Here is a 24,240-nt window from a genome sequence, read left to right as displayed (position 1 = left end):
AGGGAAAAAATTGCAGCTCAGTTTCTACTTCTCAGGTTAATGGAAGTCCAATTCATGCCCTTATTTGACAGTTTATGAAAGGTGCAGTTAGGAAATTCAAAAAAAGTGGAACCCACTTTTTTATAATTATAGGGACATGGTAAGCCTGAAAAAGAAATTTTGCCTGACGTTTAATTGCCAGTGTGTGTGTGTGTGTGTGAGAGAGAGAGAGAGAGAGAGAGAGAGAGAGAGAGAGAGAGAACTGATTAGCACTTCTATTGTTGTTTATATGCAAAATTGATTGTCAGGATACAAATATCAGCAAAACCCCAACACTGTCAAAGACAAATCTGAAACACACAAAGAGACTGCTGACTTATTCTTTTAGCCTTTCAAACACCATGAACTGTAGGCCAATCAAGTGCATAGAGCATTACAAACATCGCAACTCTGCGAGTTCACTGTGAGTCAAAGACAACACACATTTACAAAGGTCATATTAAAAATCTAGCTATTTCAGTAAATGTACAAAGGTGAATTTCACCGAAGGTCTGCTATCCTGCGACTCATTCATGTCAATCTTGGTCAATGGGTTCACCTGACTCCGTCTGCAAGATAAAGTGGTTTGTCATAATGCAAATTACACCAAATTCACCAGGATACATCTATATTTCCTGAAGTAATTTATAAAACAAGCTTATTAGCAGCAAGATGGCGGTAAATGAAGAACAATCTAAAAAAATGGCGGTAAGTACAGCACAATCTGAAAAGTTGAGGTGATCAATGGGATTGAGAAATCAAACCAATCTGTAACAATTACTGGATATGGAACTCCTATTCTACTGCTATTTGACGAGTTGTATAGACACATTCCCAACAACTCCACCTTCTCTAAGAATGAATGAAGAAAAAGAAGCTGTTTCCAATCATGTGGAAGCATAGGGCCTACCACCCACAACATTTTGCTGCGGAAAGCTTCAACAACATAAGATATTTAAACCATAAGAGGATTAATTTTAACTTGAAATGAAAAAAGGGGGGAAAATATGCAACTAGATTTTTGTGTCAGTTTTCAGCAAGAGCTACTGTCATTTTCGTTAAGAAATTATAGAGAAATCGGAACATTCAATAGTGCAAGATTACTATCCGGCAATTTGTGAGCAAGTCCCTTGTCTAGAAAAGTTCACCACCATTTCATAAACCATCGAAGGGCATCTGCCAAATTCAGAAGTTAAATTGATGTTCCCATTTCAAGATTTTCCAATGTTGCAGTTTCTTACCGGCAAGCAAAAAACTATCCAACAAAAGCTTGTTACCTCCTGTATGTTTTCTTCGCTTAAACTTATCTTCACAACATGCAAAAATACATGCATGCACAAGGACACTAGAAAAGAATTGACTACGAACCGTCACCTGTTCATAGAGCTGCTTCATCTTCCTATACTCTACACGTGCTTGGTGTGACCGAAACATAGATTGAACACGTGTGACAGCTCTCTCCACACGTTCTTCAGCCTGCTTTCGACTAATCCTGAAGAAGTCCTCTTCAGCATCATTTTCTTCAGTTTTTCCATCTGCAGAATTGTTGGGGTTCATGTGATGGCCACGCAAGCCTTTTCTTTTTAAACGCCAACGTAGGATAACCTTCTCTAGCACTCCAACCGACCAAAGAATTTTACGATATTGCTTCCTCACTTGGTGGCCACGGAAGGCAGCCTATGGAGGACAAAGTCACAGAAGTAAAGATCAAAACAAGCAAGAGAATCATTATAACCAGAAACAAGCAGCAATTAAACATAACAATATTCAGATACAATAAGCATCATGAACTAAAAACGGTTGCAAAAGAATTTTTTTTCAACTCACTTGAATTTTGATAGCTTGCCGGCGCATATTGAGAAAATCTTTACGAGCCTTCCACACTCGAAATTTATGCTGTATTCTAACAACAGCCTCAATCTGTTTTTTTCGTTGGTGCCTCTGAAAAGCATGTTGAATCTTCAAAGCAGCAACTATACGGATGGCCTCAGCCTCAGGGTTTGTCTCTTGAGCTAATTTGGTACGTTGTTTCAGTGAACGCTGTCTAAATGCTTCTTGTATCCGGGATGCTGCATCAGCAGCAGTGCGCATTGCAGCTAATGAATCTTTCAAACACAAGTCTTCTTCTGTAAGATTTCCCACACCAGGTGACTCAATTGAATTACTATGTTGTAAGTTACCCCGTACATTGCCTGCAACAGTCATTTTCCGGAAATGTTCTGTCAATCCTTTCTCAGCAAGATAAGCTGCCAAACCACTATAACCATTTTTATAAGCTAAGTCAGCAGGCGTGCATCCACCAGGATACTCAGGAGTTGGATCAGAAACCAAACTTGGATCTCCACCCTGACGCAATAGAACAGCGACCATTTCATTTCTGAACATGTATCAAAAATTTCATTAATACAGGATAAGACAGGGATTGTTACCTATATACACTACAGAAAAGGAATACCAAGAAATCAAACAGTTCTATAAAAATTTGCAAAATTCAAGATCGATGCCCCAAATTGGAGATTAAATTTGCCACCTAATTGTATTATTTATTGTTATTTTCCATTTGAAAGCAACATGCATAGGAACTTTCACCACAAGAAGATTAAACGTAGGGATCAAATGATCAGTGTTGTGTTCGTGATTTTTCCATTTTTTGGCCGCTCCCGATCTGATTTCTACATATTCTGTTGATCTCTCCAATTTGTTTCAACTTCTAATTAATGGTGTTCGTGCTTTTCTTTTTGTGCAAAAATTTGACATGCATCTAAACCTTAAATATCTCAAAATGCTTATGTTTTACACATATTGAGTGTGACTTTCCATCGGAGTGTGACTTTCCATCGCCTCGATTCCACAATTTAACATATGCAAGAACTCTACACATTTGGTTAGCTCAGAGTTTGAACAGTTTTAAGTACTAATAAAATTAAAAATTGAACTGTGAAAAACAATATAAGAACAACATCAACATGTTAAGTGTCCAGAGTATGGGCCATTTATCTAGTAGCACGAACCTTATCCTTTTTTCTTTTTTACATGCATTATCCAACCTTCTTGTACATTCATTATCAACCGCTGTTTTGCAGTAAATTCTGACAAGATGATGGACATCAACTGAGCTGCTTTTCATTCCACTTCTGTGGACTGGAATCCTACGGTTCCTTTTCTCACTACTAAAAGCTCACACAGTTCAAAAATTCCAAATTATGAACTTTTTGTAGATTAATAAACTGTTTGATTGTCGATGTAGACCACACAGGGATGTCTTGTACATATCTCCAAATAACAGGTACCCTTTGTTCAGTCTAAAGTCGATCTGTCATGCTTCATTTTAGTGAAAACTTAATAAGCAGGAATTTAAAGAACTATAGGTAAAATTTGTGTATTTTATGCAGAGCAATATTGTGTGCAGAAGCAAACTTAACAAATCTGAGTTTCAACTCAAGAATTGAACACTCCTTGGAATTGGTAGGACCAAAGTAACTCAAGAAAGTGAAAGCCAATGCAGAAAGCAGAAGGAATGAGGTCATATCTCATTTGAGTAGGAAGTGAGGCACTTTAAAACTTTTAGAAAGTGAAGAGAACCAGAGGAAAATAGGAAAAGGGGAAAAAGGAAAAAGAAGAAGCGACAAGGGAAGGAAACAAGAAGCAAGTTAGCAAGAATGTTGAAAACAAATATGAAGTGAACAAAAGTAAAAGAAGAATAAAAATAAGTGAAATGACCTTTCCTCTTAAGAAACTCAGTTTCCACCTTCAAAGGAAGTAAGTTCCTGTAGAAAGGGAATCACATTTCCACTAATAGTCGATACAAAAATCAGAACCTTCTATTAAGCTTCAAAAGCATGACATATTGCATTTCCAGAGTGTAATTCCTAAAAAGCATGCTTCCACCTTTTGTGGAGCTTCTAGTAACCTTGAGCATGACAAACAAAGGAAGATTTATTCCCTCACTAGTAGCTCATTTTATGATCTCACAATCACTGGATGGACTATTGCTGAAACTTAAGAATGCACCTGAGGACAGTATAAACAGCTAAGTTTATGAGCTTAGTTAAGAGAGAGATTTGATAAACCTTGATTATCCACAACTACTTTCAAGATGATAACATTACTTTTTTTTATACTTGAATCTAAAGAACGAAACTGATGATAGGTTAACCCAGTTTTAGCTGGAAGGCTGGAACATGTCTACAACTTCGGTTTGAATGCTTCGAAAAACCACAAGATTTATTTCAAAGAGGAAAAACTTCAATAGAGTTATTTATGCATGAGACAATAATTTGACACATAAAACATGTAATAATAAATCTAAGAAAAAAACTAATTTGACACGGACAACAAAAGATGGTAGTATTTTGAAAATATTGTGTTTTTATCACAAGATAACAACAAAACATGTTTAACAGGAAAATGTCATGATCTTTTCAAAATATTCCCAAAGAAATATTTCTTGTCATAATAACACAATATTATTATTAGCATCACATTTCCCCTTGTTGTATTAAAAAAATTAATGTATGTTTAGTACATGTTTCCGTTTTTTGTTTTATAATTTAAAAACCATCTTGAATCTTGATCAATTGTTTGTAAGAAAATTGTAGTTCATAAAATTTTCTATTGCTATTATATTGATTTTTAACTTTTTTAATACCCAATCTTATTCAAAGAAAAACAATTCCCCTGGAAAATTTCCAAGAAAAACCCAAGAGATATTTGTGACATTGATTTCACATATGCATGTATAGAAGGAAAAAAGACAACTAGCATTTTCACACGCACATGCGCAGATACATTAGTAGAGTAAAAAAAAAAATACAAATAATTAACTAAAAATATGTATAGCAAAACGTAAGAAGAATGAGGTGGAAAGTGCAGGCATGGACAGCCTAAGAAATCCACTAGGTAGGTACATAAGCATCCCTAGGTAGTCAAGGTTGCTCAGATTAGGTAGGGTGCCTAATCGGCTGCCAAAGTGACACCAATTTTTTTTTTTAAATGATTGGGGTTTGAGGATAACAATCTTCTCTCTTTTCAAAGAGAAGAAAAATGATGCAGAAAACAAAACCTTTGGATAAGCAGCAGAACTGAACTCTTTTCTCCGGGAAAATAAAATACATGGATAAAAAGAACTTACCTCCCAAAATTTGCAGCCCAGTGAAGTGCTGTCCACCCAGAAGCATCTCTAAAATCAATAGATATCCCTGCCTCGGTAATCAAGTGAATGGCCCATCTATAATCTAGAACAGCACACAAATGAATAACTCCTTGACCCTGATGATCACGAACAATTGCACCACGTCCTTCAATAAGCTTCTCCAGAAGCCACTCTTGCAACTTGGTTTTCAAAGTCAGATCCAGTAAACTAACATTAGCTTTCAAAAATGATGCTTCATTGAGCTCCATCGAATTTTCCAAAGACATCCAGTCTTTCTCATGCAACAATGTTGATTGTGCAAATCTTTTGGCATCATTTAATGTCTTTGGAGACACTTTGCTTGTGAAGATAGAAACACCACTACTTGTTGAGAAGAGTAAATGAGCAAGCCTTCTTTTCACTTCAAAATCATTCCATTTAGATTCATCAAATTTTGGTGCAGAAATTCCATTATTAGCTGAATGGCTGGGAGCAGGATAGTACTCAAAAGACATAATTTGGCTAATAGGAACACGACCATCAAAGCTTAAATAAAAACTGTATATGCCAGACAACTGTGGTGGAGCCATACATCGAACCACTCCAGCTTGAACCATCTCAGCAGGAACAGATGTATCACCAAAAACACAAAGGATTCTAGATTCCACAAGATGACTGTAGGATTTGTGAAAACAACCGGTCACCAATACCTAGACAAACCAGAAAAAAATAAGACAGCATGGCACATTGGACCAAGTACCTTCATTTATAAACAATTAATGAAGCCAGTGACCGTAAAGAATCAAGGTTATCAAGTATATTGGCTTAGCTTGACTTAGCTATTGGATTAAGCTTTTTCTCAGTGATTTGCCAACTCTTTGTGCTTTAAGTTGGGCCACCTATCCTTGTTACCCTTGATTGCTGGCTCCATGTTCTTGTTAAATAGGCTGATCAAGGATATGCATGAAGTACTCCAAAATTATATCTTTGAGATTCATGTAAACTGTTTAAATTATTTAGGCAGAATTGGAAGCAATTTGTTGTGATCTCACATTGCAAGTGACTGACATGAATTCGTCTTATGTTTTAAGTTTTGAGGCATTGAGAATACAATGCACAAGCACCTACGCTATAGCCTATAAATAATGCAGTCAGACCTTCATATTTTGACCAACAGGACACCAATTTATTCACATGAAGGCCTTGAAGAGAAAAATAAGGTGCATAAAGTAGCGCCATAGCAATAATTTATAAAAGTAATAAGCTAGGAAGAAAAATGATGTAACCGATGTAAACTGGGTTAATTCTAATTCCTAACATGACAGATTACTACGCAGTTCCGGAGGAAACTTTTAAGTTTTAAATATTGGAGAAAAAAAAAAGAAAACAAGCTCATGTGGAAGGCACAAAGCCACAAAGTAATTGCAGCTACAATTTTTTCAAAAAGGTTATTATATGTGATAGGCATACAAGAATGAAACCTTCACTGTCCTTTTATAATGAAAATGATGTGGCTTAGAAGCCAATCCAACTTTGTTTGACAAACGGACAGTTAGTGTTGGACAGCTTATCAATTTGTGAGGAAAAAAGATCAACTCTAAAGTACTGAAGGTTGATTGTGTGAGGATAATGTCAGACAAGTTAGCACCTTCATAAATGGGCTCACAAAGATGAGACACTATGTCAAATGATTGCCGGTGCTGCGTGTGCACCCTGTAGGAGGGGGGTGGTGGTGGGTGGGTGTTGGGGTGGTCGTTGGTCAGGAAGGGAAAAACGCAGGAAGAAGATGCAGCAAGGATATATGCATTTGGATTAGGGCTTAAAATATAATTACCATCAAATAGTAAAAGTGAGAACCACAGTACAAAACCATGTTGCACTGCACCAGGCACATGCCCGACTCAGGTGAGGCAGCCTGCCTACCACACCCCCACATGACATAAATGAGACATCAACATCTGTACACTAGTTTCTACACATTGCCATCATTTTCTGTTACCTTTTTATGACATAACGGACTCGAGGTTAGAGCAGTGATTACATACATGGAGTGCGCTATAATTGATTGCCATCACCCGTTATATCATAAAAATGGAGATACAACTTCAATGAGGAGCAGATAGAATTAATGCATATTTAGTACTGGATAATAGAAAACAAAAATGCTATGTTTCACATGGCTGATGGTTAAAAGAACAAAAACCTTTGTCCATTCAGTTGCCAAACCACGTAAAGGCAAAACTTCAGTCACTGAGAAAATTCTATCCTGCTGTGGTCGATCTACTAGATGAGAATTGATTTCTCCACCAGATGAAGCTGGAATCTGTAGTTGTTCCTTAACCAGAGGTTCAGACGAAGGATCCATCAGGACAGAGTCCATCCACTTTCCAAAGCTTTCCTGAGATTGGAAAGCATTCACTAGAGGCATGTCAGTGGCTCCAAGTAAGGGACTATTATGATAAATGTATGACCGGGCTGCATCTTTCTCTTCTTTTACAATTTCATCTCCATCTCTTCCAGTGAACCTATCGATTGGGTGAGTAAAGAATGTTCCATGAGGTTCTGGTTGAGAGGCATTAACTCCAGTAACACCTGAAGCTACTCCTTCATACATAACCTAAAAATAAAAGGAAAAATAAGATAACCCAATCATTATATGTTGAAGAATGGAAATACAAGGAGTTGAATTTGAAATGTGAAAATATCATGCCCCATACAACTCAGGTCTGTGTTGAACAAAGCATGTATTGATGGGGAACACCTTTTTCTGGGCTTTAGCTCAGTTCTGGTCAAGAATGGCTTTTGACCAGGGCTAGCTCCGTCTCTTATGGTGTATACATTGAGGGGTTTGCTTTCCATTTAAATTAAGGCTCTTTCTAAGAATTTCTCATGTGCCTTTTCAAAATACTTGCTAGTGCCTTGTGCAGTTCGAGTGTAGACTTTGTGCTAGTCCGTTGAGATTTCAATTGTGAGTATAGGCGTTATAGAGATTTGCACAATGCTTCTTGGAGAAGACTTTCACCACTTTAACGTCAAATACAACAAAAACCTAAGAAAATTCAATCATTTCATCCTGCAAAGTGCACCATCACATGTCAAGACTCTTGAACATATATCTATATATATTCTTCATGTTCACACATAATAAAGAAAGCAACAAAAGAAGGGCCAGAGCTCGTCCAATGGAAATAATCAAGCACAAGAAAGCAATGGAATAAAAGAATCCATTAAGATAATATAGGATAAGCATGGATGTTATTATAGAAGTAAAATGAAGGACAATATATATCATTATGGAAGCAATCCATCTCCAGTTCTCAGAAACTAAGATCAAATATCAAGATATCAAAGGGACCAGAAAAAATGAACATTTTGTTCTGAAAGGTACCATAAGCCATTGGCCAGATCAAAAGAAAAAGAAAACAGACAATTTTATGGAATACACGGTAAGCATCACTGGTTTTCAATTTATCTACAATTTGCAATGTACCTTAAAGCCACAAACTTTTTCTCTCAGTGGAGCTTTTTTTATGGGTAATGCATTGAAACAGTTTAGCAAGCAACAGATTTGGATTATATACCCATCCTTTCTGTTGAAGTGTACAATTTGGTTTCTTAAACTTGGTTGCTCCCAAGTCATATCTATCCTTCCCGTTGAAATTGATAGTTCGATTTCCTAAAGTTCACTTGCCTCCAAAATATCCCAGAATTCCCCACCATTTAGCCAGCACTCTCAAGGAAAACCATCCTATCATAGCAAGCTTGCCCAACCAGCATTTTTGTTAATTAAGTACCTACAGCCCAGCACTAGGCAACACAATACAAATGGCTATTGGGTAGTAGATTATTAGATATATATAGAGCCAATATGTAATTATTATTCGCATGCTGAACAACCTGAAGTTGGTGAATGAAGGTTCTTCAAATGAGGAACACTAACCCAACCATCAAAACCACAATCATGGTAGGGAATCATAGGGTAGAGGAATATGAACCAAAATATAGCTATCATACAAGTAACAGGATTCATAGTTATATCACTACTTAAATTAAATACTTCTTGTGCTGCCTTATTAGCTGCTGCACATTTGCATAATATACCAGCTTAATTATCAAACATAATCTGAATACAAGCTTCAACAGCAAGGGATTCTTTTAAATAAAAATAAAGAAAATTGAATGGGGCAAGAATTTTCTGGTGTTTTTGTCTTTCCTTGTTCACAGCCATATGTACCATAGTCCATTAATTTTGCAAACCGAACTTAAGCTGAGATATGAGAGAGAGAAAGAGAGAGAGAGACATCCAACCCCACTATTGTAAGACATATAACAATCAAAAGGCTCACTATTTTAGGACTCATGTAATCATGAGTCATTATGAACCTGGAAAATAACAGAGTGCAAAAAATTGCAGGAACAGTTCATAAAAGTAAACTGTGATTCATTACTCACATTGTCTTCATAGGTCCCCAAAGTAGTATCTCCAGGTAAAGCTTCTTCTGGAAAAGAGACCTGTCCTGTTAGCATGTCTTGAGGCAAAACAGTTGATGAATTCATGTGTAGATTCATATGCCCTACCTCTCACAGGAGTACTGAATATTTGTGATTCAAAAAGATCATCCAAATCAAAGCCAGCATCGTTAATTGCAAATTCTTGATTGCCAATGCACATGGTTTCATTTATCTGATTCGCTCTGGCACCACTGATTGGAGAAGCTGAACCTGTCATCAAAAGATGGAACAAGCCTAGTGTGAATACATCAGGAAGCATCATTTACTCAAAAAACAAGCTAAAAATAACTCTTTGCTCAGCAAAAGAGAACTACAAGAAGGTTGAAACCAAATATCCACACAAAAGATAGCTTGGTGACATGACTGGAGAACATATACATAACAAATTTATGAAGGTATTTCACTCACAAACATAAGAATCTGTTAGAACTGTGGAATCTTGTGGAGAACCATATTTGACTGAGTTGCCAGAACAAGAACCAACACTTGTTGGAACAAGTGGAGAGCCAGGCAGGATGCATGATTGACTAGAAAGGGGCATAGGTTCCTTGCTTTCTTTTTTTTGTGCATCATCCTGCATTGAAGGTCTAGATGATTATTGTGATTTAATGCTTACAATCAAAATGTCATCGACTGATTCGTGAGGTACTAACTGATCTATTTACTCAGACCAATATGAAATGTAACCAGGAACGAAATGGATTTTCTATTACTTGCTATTTCCTAAAATGCAGCCAAAACTAGGAAAATGCTTTGCATTAAACCAGCAAACAAAAATTCAATACAATGCATATTATGCAGTAAGTTACAATTGTCCTAGATCCACAATTTATGAACATGATACTGTCAGAACAGCAAAGACACGAGTTTGGGACAAAATACAACTTTCAAGTTTCATCTATGTCACATGAGTGAGGAAGCGAGGAGCCTGTGAAAGAGCCATTACAACAATTGTTCTGAAAACATTACAACATTTTCCCTCTTTTATGGAAAACTTTATTGTTCGTTATGAAAGAGAACTTTGGCTGTATTGGGAATGTACTTTCATTTAAGGTTTTTTTTTTAATTAGTTTATTATGCGAAAGATCTTAATGATTAAGCATTTTTCAGCCAAAGACTTAAATATGCATTTAGTTAAGAGCACTTTTTTCTCTATTATTTTACTTCTTTATATTCCCTATGCTTTGTAGTAGCAGTTGACTCCTACCAAGGAGTGACGCATCATAAGTCAAATCATGATGGAGCAGCATAAATGGAATAACAAGTGTCAACATTATATAGGGGTATCACTAGGGTGAAGCATACAAGACTATCCCAATATGAAAACCTGCAAAACATATTAGTTATTCAACAAGTGAGAACTTGAGAAGGTCATCCAAAAAGTTCTAGCTGCATGTGTGCATTCCCATCTTCAACTTGCAGCAGTTCTCAAGAAAGCAGTGAAAGATCAAAATGAAAAAGATCATGTACAGGTTAGATATGAACCAAGTTTTATCCAGAATTCAGGAGGGAGGTTTGCAGGGCAGTGGTTGAAGAAGGAAGGATTCTATTAGTCCATCAATTATCTACGGAGAGTTCCTTTCCTCCAGTTTATATGCATGTAACCTGCATGTATTTTTAGTTCATTTACATGTGAGAGCTTAATTATGCCTCGCTGTTATTTAATTTCTCAAATATAAAAAAAGAAAGCATATTAAAGCCTCTTTGTTTCAAAAAATTGTCGCTCAAGAGATACATATTAGGCTATTAGCTAGTGACAACATTACAAGTTTTATCGCATCTAATCTACTCTAACACTGAATTTCGGTGATGATGAAAATGCACATGTTCAAATCTCTACATACTCAAAGAGTGCCAATCCAAAGATACTTACAGTAAGCAGCCAGCAGTGAAAACAAAATTTCTAGTTAGTAAATAACTTATTATGGATATCATTGCAAGTAGCTACTAAAAAGGATAAAAATGAGACTGCAAATAATGTATTACAAAAGTGGCAAATTCAATTGACTAACCTCTAGAACTTCACGGTAATGAACAAGGACTATGCGCTCAAGATGTCTGTGGTGCAAAAAAAAACATGTTAGACCATATACTTTTAACATGAAAATCTAAAATAGTATGACATCCCCATGATCCATCAAAAGAAAATATTAGGTAAGATACTCACATGAACATGAAAACAAAATATTATCTCAAAACTAGATATTTTATTAAGAAACTATAGAAAGCTGCAAAAGTTTAACGTAACTTCAAGAAGCTCGTGATTAAGTACCATAGCTACATCACATGGAGACACACATCAATCCTGCAGTCCTACTCTTATGAAGGAGAACTCAGATGCACATACTGGCAAAACTCCTTTTTGTCAATTTACATGCCAGTGATACAACCACGGAAGTCTAAAATGCTTTTCAGCATAGAAAGGCAGAACTGCTAGAATAATAACATAGCATATGCTACTAAATTCATCAATACATTTACATCAAAAGACAATTTATCCATACCTTTTAGTTTAAGAATTTAGAAGATTGTCTAGAAGTTTCTTAAGTGCTTGTGTGCATTTTTTGAAGTTTACTTGACATTCATCACATTTCACAAGGAAATTTCTTGCTTATATAAAATGTATGCAGTAAAGAAACGTCACAAAGGAAAAACTATTGACAACAATTACATTTCAAAAGCTCAGAGATGCATGAAACACATATGAAACAAGGAAGGAACCATATGAAACAAGGAAGACTAGCTAACAGTAAACTCAGGTGACAAAGTACATACTTATCAAGCAGCCAGTAACATCTGCGGACAAAATTAGGCTTCTCTTGACCATGTGCATAATAGACATGTATCCTTTCCTGATCACCAACCTATTGTTTGAAATAAAAGCATAAAAGAAATGAGTTGCATGTAAAGTATGGTTCAACTTTCAAGCATAGAAGGTCATACAAATTAAGATAGTGTTTGAATGCCTTGGCAGGATTCACAATGGATAATATTTGCAGAAAATATTGTTCATCTTAAGCATGATGGGTATACTTATGTACCATGGGCCAAATATTTTGTGTTTGAAAAGACACGTTAGACTCTACTTTTTGTGTTTGAATCAAATGGACACATGCTTACGTGAAAAAAAAAAGACATAACATAATCAAGTCAAGGGTATAAACCAATTGAATTCAGATCAGATCAAAAACATCCACAAAATGCAAAAAGAGGGGGAAAAAAGTGAAGAACTCTGCACCTTAATTTTCATTGTGCAAAAATTGAATAATACCCTGTTTGCAAACTCAAGAAAGGAGTTCTTCTGCAAGAGTCACCTTCATCTTTTCCGAAGTATGCATGTGCAGCTTCATCTATCTTCGAAAAGGTTCTTAGGAGACGTAAAAGGTGATTGGGGTATCCAGGTTTGCTGGGTGAAAATGTTGGACCCCTTCGGTCAAACTCTCCCCACCCCATTTTCTGGAGATGGATGATATACAATATACATATATCTGAGAAAAACATGGCGTTTGCTTTATTTTGTTATATATCTTTAAGATTGCAGATATTTCACATATGGAGGCAAAATATTCCGGCATTCAGACAAATTGAATTCTCTACGCATGCCATCTCTTACACAGGCAGGAGGCATGTGTAAGTGCATAGTAGATACATAAGCATATGCTCACACATAGCGCCCAACAATGTGTATAAGCATATGTATTGGTGTGCATGTGTATGTGTATATATAAGTATATATAGAGGAATGGGTTAAAGAAGTCCCTTTTGGGGACTGACTTTTTCACCCTTCCCTTTTCTCTCACACCAACTTTTTTCCACTACCTCCCTCTTCTTGTGTTTTCTTTTTCTTTTTTTTCCCACTCTACAACCATCCTCTCCACCCTAAAATCGGTTGATAATAGGAAGGAGAAAAACCTAAAAAGCTAGTCCCAAGATGGTTTAACTTATATATATATATATGTGTGTGTGTGTGTGTGTGTGTGGTCACAAGCTACAAATGGGAGCTGGTTGGCCCTATTGGTGCAAGCCCCATATCTCTGGTGGAAGTCATAAAAGTTTTTCTTTCTATCAAAGATTACAAACAAACAATAGGGCTTCCAGTTTTCTAATATGCAAACTTTTGCGATTGTTCTTGTTTGAAGTTAACTTCAGATTTGGAAGTTTTTTTTTTCAGCTTTGGTTAGTCCAACCAAGGTCTTGAAGTTTCAAAACCCTGTCAAGAACAAGTTGCAACTGTCCCACACCATATATCTCCAACTACCTTTCCTAATTAAATTCGGAAGAACATAGACTGGCTATTCAACTAAAACACTAGCATGCTTTTGATTATGCTGGCCCAGTCAACAGACTGACTCATCAAGTTCATGAGTCCGGCCTTGGCTTGCTTAGAAACAGGAACTGTGAAGATAGAGCGCTCATGGTTGTGGGTCTAAAGAAAATCTGCATCAGCATTGTATAGTTGATATATATATATATGGAGAGAGAGAGAGAGAGAGAGAGTTAGATCTTCTAAATTTGGTTGTCCAGCTATTTTGACAGGTAAAGGGCTGTCATTCACAAATATGATGCACATATAAAATATATCATCAGGATTTCAAAAATTATATATTCCGAAGGACCAGAAAACCAAAGCAGGGAATGGATTTAATAAGGGTTCAAAAGTCAAATGTCTTAATTTTTTTTGGACTACAATCCAACCTGCACATTCAATTTTTACAAAATATTTCTATTTATACTTTTTTGGACATTCTGACCCTATCTGTACAGTCAAATTTTCAGAGAACATCAAACCAAATGGCTGAATGGCCACTAGACGGCCCAAACTTGGATGGCCAAATTCAAAGGACATTTGTGTTCGAGTAAAATAAATATTGTCAGATTTGGCTCTCCCCCTTCAGTTGCCTCGTGTTATAAGCATTTCCCCAAAAAAACTAACTGCAAAATACGGAATACTGAAAAAAATGTAGATATGAGAAAAAAAATATAAAATTCAAATTGGATTTTATGAACTGAGCAAACTAAGACCGTCAACTTAAATCAGTTTATAAGTATATTTTCATTTTTTTTAACATTAGTTCTGAACAACCTAGCCCATCAGGAGCTGTGCCCCACCCACCAAAGTCTTATTCATAGAGATCTAGCTTAAAGGCTCTCATTGATGGCTAAAATCAATTAACATGATACCATTTACGCATTTCAAGAGAAAACCAAAGATTCAAAATGAATGCATAGGAATAAACTAGACTCATAGAGAATAAACTAATAATGAACTAATATTAACCCAAAAAAAGTTTAAGAAACATTTTAATTTCTACATATCTCTTTCACTAAGTAGTTGTTAAAATCAGAAATGGAAGATTTTGTCAAATGATAATCTCACTTTAAGGTGTTCATGAGCTTCCTTGACTGTCTTGCCATCATTTTTTTTCTTCCAAACATGGCCATCCTTCCGAAAGTTCCTAAGCATTTTACGATCAAACAAAACCAGGGTGCCACCTGAACATCATCAACGCACACAAACAAGATAAGAAAAAAAATTAATACAGCACAGATGGGTAATTGCATGTACATGTAAACATGCCTTACAAACACAGATACAAGGAAATACCATGTCAACTCAGACGCAATTCGCTCCCCTTGTTTCATGTACATAACTCCATATTATTATCTTCTAGAAAACTACCTGCATGGATATGATCCTCATTTTTCTTTTATTACTAAATCAACTATGAATGCTGAGTAGGTATTACCCTTAGTGAAGAGCGGGCTTCTGTGGTCAGAACATTTCATTGAAGGATCACCTATTTGAATTAACTTGAAAGGCATATTTATGTATCGTAAAATTCTTAATAAGGGGCTCTCTATTTCTCTCTCTGAATGTGACATGTCGAACACAAAACCTTCATGCTTGCAAATGTTAACCAATGTTCACTAAGTTACATAAGGAAATACAATAATAAAAGTGAAATACAGTAGATAAACTAAGGAAGATCATACTTTGTTGCAAGGCAAAACCCAAGAGTTTAAAATGACATTCAATTTTAATGTACGTAAAAGTAAGAACATCTACCAAAGAAGCATGAGGAATTTGCAAAAGAACTACAAGTCTGCATAAGGCTCCATATAAAGCAATACTAAAATGACTTAGGTGTCACATTTACATACTCTACCACTAGTATGCTACTGTGACAAACCCATGCAAAAGGACAAAAATGATTGTCATTGCCCTATATCCTTATCGCGACAAAACTACAATTATCATTGTTAACCTTTCAAATTAAAAGTTTTTTCTTCCATTCTTCCCCTTTTCTGTTTCCCAATTTCTATCTTAAAATTTTTGCACAGTGGATTGGGAAAAACACTTTTCTTTCCTGTTTCTTTCACCAATAAATTGGTCTGCATGTTTTTCTTTTGAGTGAGTAGAGCATAGTTCATCAAAGTTGCAGAATAGCAACATATTCTACAGGACTCAATGATGCTAAAATTTCTTGTTTGTTCACTGTCAATCAACCAATCATACCAAACATCACTATTCCGATATTTAACTTAGATGAACTCATTCCCTTGAACAAAGACATACGGTTCACTACTTACAAACTTCAAAGATGGACAGACATTACGACCAGTATAGAGAAGGATAAAAACTAATTAAATGTTAAGGGAAACTTTTGCCATTACTTCAATACACAAAAATAACAAATAACTGTACGTTTTATTTAGAGAGAATAATTATCAACAAATTATACGACAAGAAGCAGAACTTGAAACCCAAAAACAAGTACATACATAAAGAACGACACAGGGCATATAAGAGATACACAACCATGAAGGCATCTGCCAAGAAGTTAAGTTTTTGCGTTACTTGGTGGCAAATCAACAGGCTTGACAGAGACGGTAAACTTTGCATAGTTCGACAATATCGCATGAATTTCATTTGGTCTAAGCCACCGGGATGATGTTTCCGCTTTTATCTTCTCAATATCCAAATCTGCCAAACAAATTAAAAGGAAAAACCAGCAACTCAGTTATGCCCTACAAATTATCAACATTCTATACCGCACGAGAACAGCGTAAACAAACAAAAGAACATCATCCACTAGACGAAGAAGAGCTGCCTCCGACATGCACACAATCCGCAGATGACATTCACAAGCAAGAGCACGAGTAACAACAAAGATCTCCGATCTTCCTGCTCAAGAAAGCGAACTAAATGAAAAGTATTAAAATGTCCCAGAACACCCATTATTGCACCTCTCATGGAATGTGTGAGCTATTCTCCACTTAATCTATCTTCTGGGTCGTTCGATCATGCAATTCTGGTCATAAGTATATTTCCCGCCCACTAGCTAAATTCTTGGAGTGCGTGTCATCTCAAAACTAAGGAGAATCATGATGGCTCCAAAAATCAAATACCCCAAACTCACGGACTCCAATTTACAGATAATTCAAGTAAAGACGCAGTCAGGAAAAACCTAAAACCAGCAACTCAAATGACACCAAACACCTAAACCCCAAACTTCAAATCCGAATTTTGATCCCCGCCATTCATGGAATCCAACTAAGGTGGAATTCAAGTAAAACTTACTAAATAAAGCCCTGTTAAACAGCGGCAGCAAAGACACTAAACCATCCTCTGTTCCACAAACTCCAAAGCAGACAGTTGGTGTCATAAAAGACAAAGACACTCATCTACATGTCAAAACCACCAACGAACCGTCGAAAAAAGAACACGATCGAATCGAGCAGAGAATACCACCTTCCATAGTATGAAACCCATGAATGTCCCACCCGGCGAGGCGCTCTTGACGACTGCCATCCTCCGAAGGATTGGTTCTAAACATCACCATCCCCTCCAAATCCCCCCAAGAGCATCCAAACTAAGGAAGTAATCACTAACAACAAACAAACGAAGAAAAAGAAAAAAAAAAACATGAAGGATGAGGTCCAGAGATGGCGTCTGCTGAAGATAAAAGAGGTCAAGTTCCTAGAAAACAACGTCAGAAGCAATTCTTGTACCGAGATCGTAACAGAACCACCACCCGCAGGTGGAATAGCCAGACGAGATCAGACCTTCAGAGAGAGAGAGAGAGGATGGGGGTTCCGAGGAGAGCAAAGAAAATCAACAGCTCTCCAAAGGAGTGAAATTGAAACGCTCAAAGCCTGCGGAGAAAACAAAATGACTGTTTTTGCCCTTCAATGACTCCAAGTCTTTGCAAGCCCGTGGGCCGGCGGGAAATCTTCGTCTGAGGCCCAAAAATTAGTGCTTATTTATAAATATACGTTCCATCTATTCCAAATTCACGTTTAGATGGAGGTTATTTGTCATAAACTTGTCTGGAAGGGCGTGAAATGAAAAACCCTCGTATTGAGTTGTGTGTAATAAACAGGCTCGTTCATTTTTTCATATCTTAACTTACATTTATTTAATGGAAACTGCCTTCTCCATAAAATCTTTAAAGTCGGATTTGTTTTTATGTGACCTTCTATTAGAAGGGTATTTTAATGATTTTTAAGCTGTACCTTTTTTTTTTTAACCAATGAAGGTACTTTGGCTATTTTGACCTATAATACATGGTCATTTATTAAGGTTCATAACATATGGCATGCTTTGGTGAGGCAAAATGTCCCTTTTTAATAACTTTTTTTTTGTGTTTTTAACAAGCAAACTAAACTAAACTAAACTTATGAAGAAAGAAACCGTTTAAATTAACTCACCTCCACAGCAAAGCTGGTTAAATTGGACATACATAAAGTACGTGTCTTCAATTCGATTCTCATGAGCATGAGGAGATGAAGTGTGGTACTTGTTAACATATATTTAATTCATTTAGTAAGTTGCTTTAAATGTACCCATATTGTAGACCTTTCATCTATGACTTTACATTATCAAAAGAGTGCATTTGAGAAAAGGAAAAAGTTGGTTGCAAAAGGTTTGACGATTTTTTTTGTAAATTAACTGCCATTCAACTGAAATCATTTTTAAAAAATATATTCAAAAGCTCAATTTTTGTCATCCAAACAAAAACCAGGTACTAAAAAGTCAAAACCTAGTTTTTGTGGTAGTACCCAAAACACACCTACCAGGTTTTCAAAACTCACTAAAAAAAATGGTTTTGATAAAATCAGGTTTCACATAACCCAAATTTTTTAAGGTGTTAATCAGTAAAAATAAAATTTAATTACAACTCTTTACATTAACTACACTCAAATTTACAACAATTCATTTAACCGTACTACCTTTTCCACTTAATTGACTAAGTCATGGATGTGGGACCATGTTGTGACGTTGACATTGTAAGGCATGTCCCCACATTCTTTGGTAGGGTCATTTTTGTAATTATGTTGTAGATATTTTTTGAATTCCAATTTTGACCTTTTGTGAAGACGAATCTTTCATTTAACTAATGAGCGCATTTTCGTTATTTTTGACTCCCACATGCTGACCGGAAGGTGGAGGGAGGGCAAAACAAACATTCTATTAAAAAAACTCCCAACATTGTTATAGGCACCAAATTGTAATTTTTTAAAATATTATATTATTTATTTAAATCAATCATGTTATATTTGTTATAATTAATTTTGAGAAAAAATATAAAATATAAAAGTAAGAGAATTTTTGCAGTACGGCGGCCACCGCCTTTTTGGTAGGTGATGGCGTAGAGGGAAATGGGATTCTGATGGACGGAATATTTCGTTGGTGTGTCACTTATTTGTATTAATTTAAAAGACCCATTTAAATGTTGTAAAATTTGTTATAAGGGGCTCAAGAAGAAGTTAGGGATTTCAAACGGTCGGTCGTTCTTTACCAGATCTGCTCTTATTGAATCTCCCCAATTTATTTTATATTCAATTTCAACTTACTATATCTGTTCTTATTAAGGCACACGCGTCCGCGCGTGTGAAACCCTAGGTCCGAGTGTTAAACCGGCTCTGATACCACTATAACAACCCGACCCACTCTTGGGCTCGAGCCCCTGGTTTTTGAAGATCCCTCACAATCTTCGATATGAGACTAAACTTCTGGGGTGTTACAAGATTTTCAATCACTTAAATTTGCAACATTTACAATGAACAACAATTTTATATTATTTTCACTTAATTAGGGATTATTTGTTTTTTGTAATTGTTAATTTCAGAATTAATTTGCATGTTAAGTCTAAGTTTCAAGAAATGTGTATCCCGGGTGAATGCAAGGTCTATTAAGACTGAATTCAAGTAATCAGGTATGTTCTTAATTCTTCATTGAATGTTCATTACTAAGAATTCAATGAAATAATAGACAAAAAATAAATTAGAGTTATCAGAATTGGAACACAACTAGAACTTATATTTTAATTAAGAAAATAAATACATGCCCAACAAAGTTCAGTTGTTTTTAGGTGGTTAAAAGTAAAACAAGGGCCAATAGTGAGGTCGGTGGTTATATATAAAAAACATAGTCTCGTGTGCATGCATAAATCAAGCCCCTTGTTTTTTCTTTTAACATTATTGGACGAACAAAAAACACCAAAAGCCACCAATCAAGACAAAAAAAATCAAGGCTTTCCGTTTCAACATTGTCTTGTGTATGCACTTGTTGCATCGATTTGGCACGTTTAAATATTTTTTATTAATATGTTATATAGTGGTGTAACTTTATATTTTTACCTTTTTCTTAAATAAGTCACATATTATTATTTTATTGTTTCATGTTATTATATTAAAAAGATATGTACAATTGGTTCCATCTTGCATTGAAAAACTCAGATTTCAGATCTCATCAAAAATCCATTATGGAAACCGAATATTTGAGTTTAAATGAAGGAGCTTAATTTAATCTCAAATAATCGATTCAAGTTTTTGAGGGATTGTTTGCCCGTTGTTGAACTATTATGTAAGTGTTTCATGAATTTGTTTAAAAAATAAGATACGATTCATAAACACTTAAAATTATTTATCAATCTGCCTTCAATTTTTAAAAACAAATTCATGAAACACTCACAAAATGTTCTATTTATCAAACGATCCTTTAATATTATTAGATTACAACATATCATACTCCTAATAATATGTCATTAAAATCGAACAATTTTTAATATATTATCGGACTATATCTATTAAAATCGAACTAATTTTTTAGTATGACCAAATTGACCCTGTGTCGCATGGGCAGACCAATAAGCACCTATGCTGGCAACAATGGGCATATATGTCCACAGTTGAAAGCCAAAAGGTGAGAGAATATTCTTTTTATAGTGCGGTAACTATTAACTGCAGTTAAGTGCCATAATCGAGAGGCTCTCATAGTCCACAGCTAGGATTCCAATGAAGGAACATTTTGAAATTATTTTAATACATGTGTGACATTGATTAAGAACCTAAACCTTTAATAAAAGTTAGGGACGTGAGCATTCATTCTTTGTCATGTCTCACCTAATCTGATCTTCTCGATGGGAGTCTGAGGTTGACATGAAACATTTTCAGTGATTCTTCTTAAATTTTTAAATCTTATAGGCTAAGAGCAAATGCTGAAATTTAATGCAAAAAATTAGATTTTATATCCCTTTCAATTTTTTCTAGCTTTTAAATAATATAAAACAACTTATTGTAAATCCTCATAAAATCTAATTTTCATGTCCATTTAAAAGAAAGACCTATAAAAGGTAAACAATTTAAGTTCTGATTTCAAAAATTTGATTGAATTGGTCAAGACGTTGATGATATATATTCAGTGAAATCTGTTGCCATCATCTCCATCTATATTCCACGTCGATTGGCTGAAAATTAAAAATTTATCATTAAAAATAATTATCACATAAGCATGTGTTTATGGTATACTGATGGTTTACAATTAAAAAGGATTCATACTTTTACAATTTAAACCTTTAGATGTTGTTTGCTACTAGTAACAAATAAAAAGTCTTAATGAAATATTAAGATTTTTTGGAAAAAAAAATGTTCCTGTTTAATGAAATATTAAGACTTTTTCGAAAAAATTTTGTTACTGTTTAATGAAATATTAAGACTTTTTCGAAAAAAAAATTGTTACTGTTTAATGAAATATTAAGACTTTTTTGAAAAAAAATTGGAGTTTTTTTGGAAATATTTGAGAAGATTAACCAGTGTAACCTCCCACTTGTGTGAGGCATTTAGGGTCGTCCATCTTATTATTGTTGCAGTCTTCCTTTACTTTAGAAAGTAAAATAGAATGAAAATGACAATCTTCCAACCAACAACAAGGACATGCTATATAAATAACAAAAGAAGATGCAGTCAATTAAAGGAATGATGACATGCGATATTTTGGTAGAATTAGTGAGCGAGACTTGATTCACCATTTGAAAAGGTCGAATTCCCCACCCAACCTCTTATCCTCTTAAGATATAGGGTCTGGTTTGGTGCTTCGACATGTCGCCCTCACTATGCTTCAACTTACGTGTTGGTAGCCCCTCGTTTGCGGTACAAAAAGTTGGCACCCCGAGAATTTGAGGCGATGACTAGTCGTCCGCTAGCTTCTACCCAATTCAATTGTGCTAACCGTCTTGGGGATATATATACGGCCTAGTTAAAAGTTTATATATATAAGAAAAAAGATATATAAATGGACACTCAAACACACAAGCTAGCTGTTAATATAACCCTGGTGGTTCCATTTTCTTGAATACTCAAACTTTGACTCCTTTTTCCTTGCTATCAATACATGGGTAAGAGGAGTGGCTCAATGTTAAAGCTTGATTTTTTTTCCTTGCTATTATTAATACATGGGTAAGGAGAGTGACTTGTGTGTTAAGGCAGTTCACTTGACTTTCCTTGCTATGAATGCATGGGTAAAGATAGTGACTTGTGTGGTAAGGAAGTTCACTTGACTCTTTTTTCCTTGCCACCAATACATGGGTAAGGAGAGTGACTTGTGGGTTAAGACAGTTGACTCGTGGTGAAATGCTTCAAGTTCCTTATACCATGCATCAGAAATTGTGATTGGAGAGCGTTTTGGTAGGTTCTAATAGTTGGCCCACCGGGACGTGGGTCTACTTTCTCCCAACATATATCGAAGACTATATCACAACGGACATATAGTTGCACATTCATAGAGATGTTTTGTTTTTGGCTTATCTAAACAATATAACAAATGCACAGATGGGGACCTTATTGTTTCAGCTTGATTACAAATTTTAGATATTTGTCCTTTTACACTACAATGTCTAGGGCAGCTTTTGGATAATACTTTAAAAAAAAAAGCGATTGTATAAAAATCACTTTTGGTTCAAATTTAATTTTTTCAATAAGTTTTTGAAACTTAGTTTTTTGGAAGAACCTAGGAGAGGTGGAGTTATTCACCTCCTTTTAAAACTTAAAAGTAGTTCATTGTCAAAATTAAGTTAAGTTAATCGCCACCCAAACATGTCTAGAATCGGCACTAATTTAGAGGTAAATCAAGATTTTGCTTCCAAAACACCACTTTACAATGTCATCCAAACGTGCCTTAAGGGTCTATTCGGTAAATAAAACAATTTGCAATTGTTTCATGAAGGTACCCTCAAAATTGGGCAGATTTATAAAACACTTTAATAAGTGTTTCTGAATTTGCCCTAACTTTTCGATATATTCATAGAATAATTACTAACTATCAAACAACCCCTAAAGAGCCATTTGACATTAGGAACACCATGTGACTGTTTCATAAATATGCTCCAAAAAAAGGATAAATTCATGAAACACTTGTTTGATATATTCATGAATCCATCCCTGCTTTGGAGCAGACTTGAAACATTCACATGGTGTTCTTATTGTCAAACAATCATTAAGAGTTTCTTAGTTTAATTTATGCTTGAAAATGAAATTTAAAACCTTTGTTTTGTACAGCTATCAAAATTATTAAAGCAAACCCATTCTATATCCTATAATTACAAAAGGGTCCTTTGAGTTTTTTTATAAAGTTAGCTTTTTCTCCTACTTATAGGGGTGAACAACGAGTCTAGTAACTCGAACTCGGCTGGTTAAAGCTTGGCTCAAATTCGAGTTTGAGCCAGCTTTCTACTCAACGAGCCGAGCTCGAGTTCGTCGTTCAACTCATTTATTTTATTGAGCCAACTTCGAGTTCGTTTAACGAAGCTTGCTTAACCCACTTGGCTCGTTAGGTCGAGTAACAAATATTTATTGTTTTCCTCATTCATTCAATTTCATTTTTCGTCTTTTTTTCTCTTTCTTCAATCTCTTCCTCCTTGGGGCGATCGGTGGAACTACTGATGGCAACCTTGCAATAATGGTACTCTTCTCTTTTTTTTTTCTTCTTTCTCTCTCTAAATCAAAGAAAACAAGGTTTCTGAAACCCTCTCTCCCTCAAACGAGAGAAGGTCTCAAAAACCCAATGATTTCTGCTCGAGTAAGGGTTTCGCTTGAACCAAGACCCTTGGACGAGTGAATGCCTTTTTTCTCTCTGACCTCTTAGAGTGAGCTCCGTTCTCCCTCAAACCCTCGCTCTAGCAAAGGTCTGTTCTCTCTCAGACCCTCGCTCCAACGTTCACTATGCTAGACTATCTTTTCAGGGAAAGGCAGAAGCAGAGTTCTCATCTTCAGCTTAATTTCACATTGCATCCTTTATT

At 35.5% G+C, this 24,240-nt stretch overlaps 1 protein-coding gene across 3 annotated transcripts; it reads right to left on the bottom strand.

Annotated features, from left to right (window-relative positions):
- Positions 1 to 229: 229 nt before the first annotated feature.
- Positions 230 to 17,825, bottom strand: LOC116254886 (calmodulin-binding transcription activator 6). 3 transcript variants are annotated; one of them, XM_031630517.2, is made up of 14 exons: positions 17,675 to 17,825; positions 17,415 to 17,550; positions 16,521 to 16,646; positions 15,039 to 15,154; positions 12,437 to 12,525; positions 11,674 to 11,719; positions 10,070 to 10,235; positions 9,728 to 9,871; positions 9,602 to 9,648; positions 7,353 to 7,766; positions 5,150 to 5,859; positions 1,846 to 2,395; positions 1,393 to 1,695; positions 230 to 587 (listed from the first exon to the last, which is right to left on the bottom strand). In XM_031630517.2, the coding sequence occupies exons 2-14, from the start codon at positions 17,503 to 17,505 to the stop codon at positions 555 to 557; spliced, it is 2,835 nt and encodes a 944-aa protein (XP_031486377.1). In that variant the 5' UTR covers positions 17,506 to 17,550; positions 17,675 to 17,825; the 3' UTR covers positions 230 to 554. The 3 variants fall into 3 exon arrangements, with proteins under 3 accessions (XP_031486377.1, XP_031486378.1, XP_031486379.1); XM_031630518.2 differs by having other exon boundaries at positions 17,655 to 17,810; XM_031630519.2 differs by lacking the exons at positions 17,415 to 17,550; positions 17,675 to 17,825 and adding an exon at positions 15,267 to 15,341.
- Between the last annotated feature and the right edge of the window lie 6,415 nt (positions 17,826 to 24,240).

The sequence above is a fragment of the Nymphaea colorata genome, chromosome 5, assembly GCF_008831285.2.
Source record: "Nymphaea colorata isolate Beijing-Zhang1983 chromosome 5, ASM883128v2, whole genome shotgun sequence".
NCBI classification, from domain to species: domain Eukaryota; kingdom Viridiplantae; phylum Streptophyta; class Magnoliopsida; order Nymphaeales; family Nymphaeaceae; genus Nymphaea; species Nymphaea colorata.
The sequence above is the reverse complement of the archived record's forward strand: the minus strand, read 5'-3'. Positions and strand labels throughout refer to the sequence as shown.

Bases quoted from the DNA above. Each gene is read 5' to 3' on its own strand.
- LOC116254886 (XM_031630517.2), bottom strand. From the start codon at position 17,505: ATGGTGATGTTTAGAACCAATCCTTCGGAGGATGGCAGTCGTCAAGAG. The intron at 5,860-7,352 runs GTTTTTGTTCTT...TGGTTTGTCTAG, and splicing joins TGGCAACTGAATGGACAAAG to GTATTGGTGACCGGTTGTTT. The intron at 2,396-5,149 runs GTAAGTTCTTTT...ATACATGTTCAG, and splicing joins TGGGCTGCAAATTTTGGGAG to AAATGAAATGGTCGCTGTTC.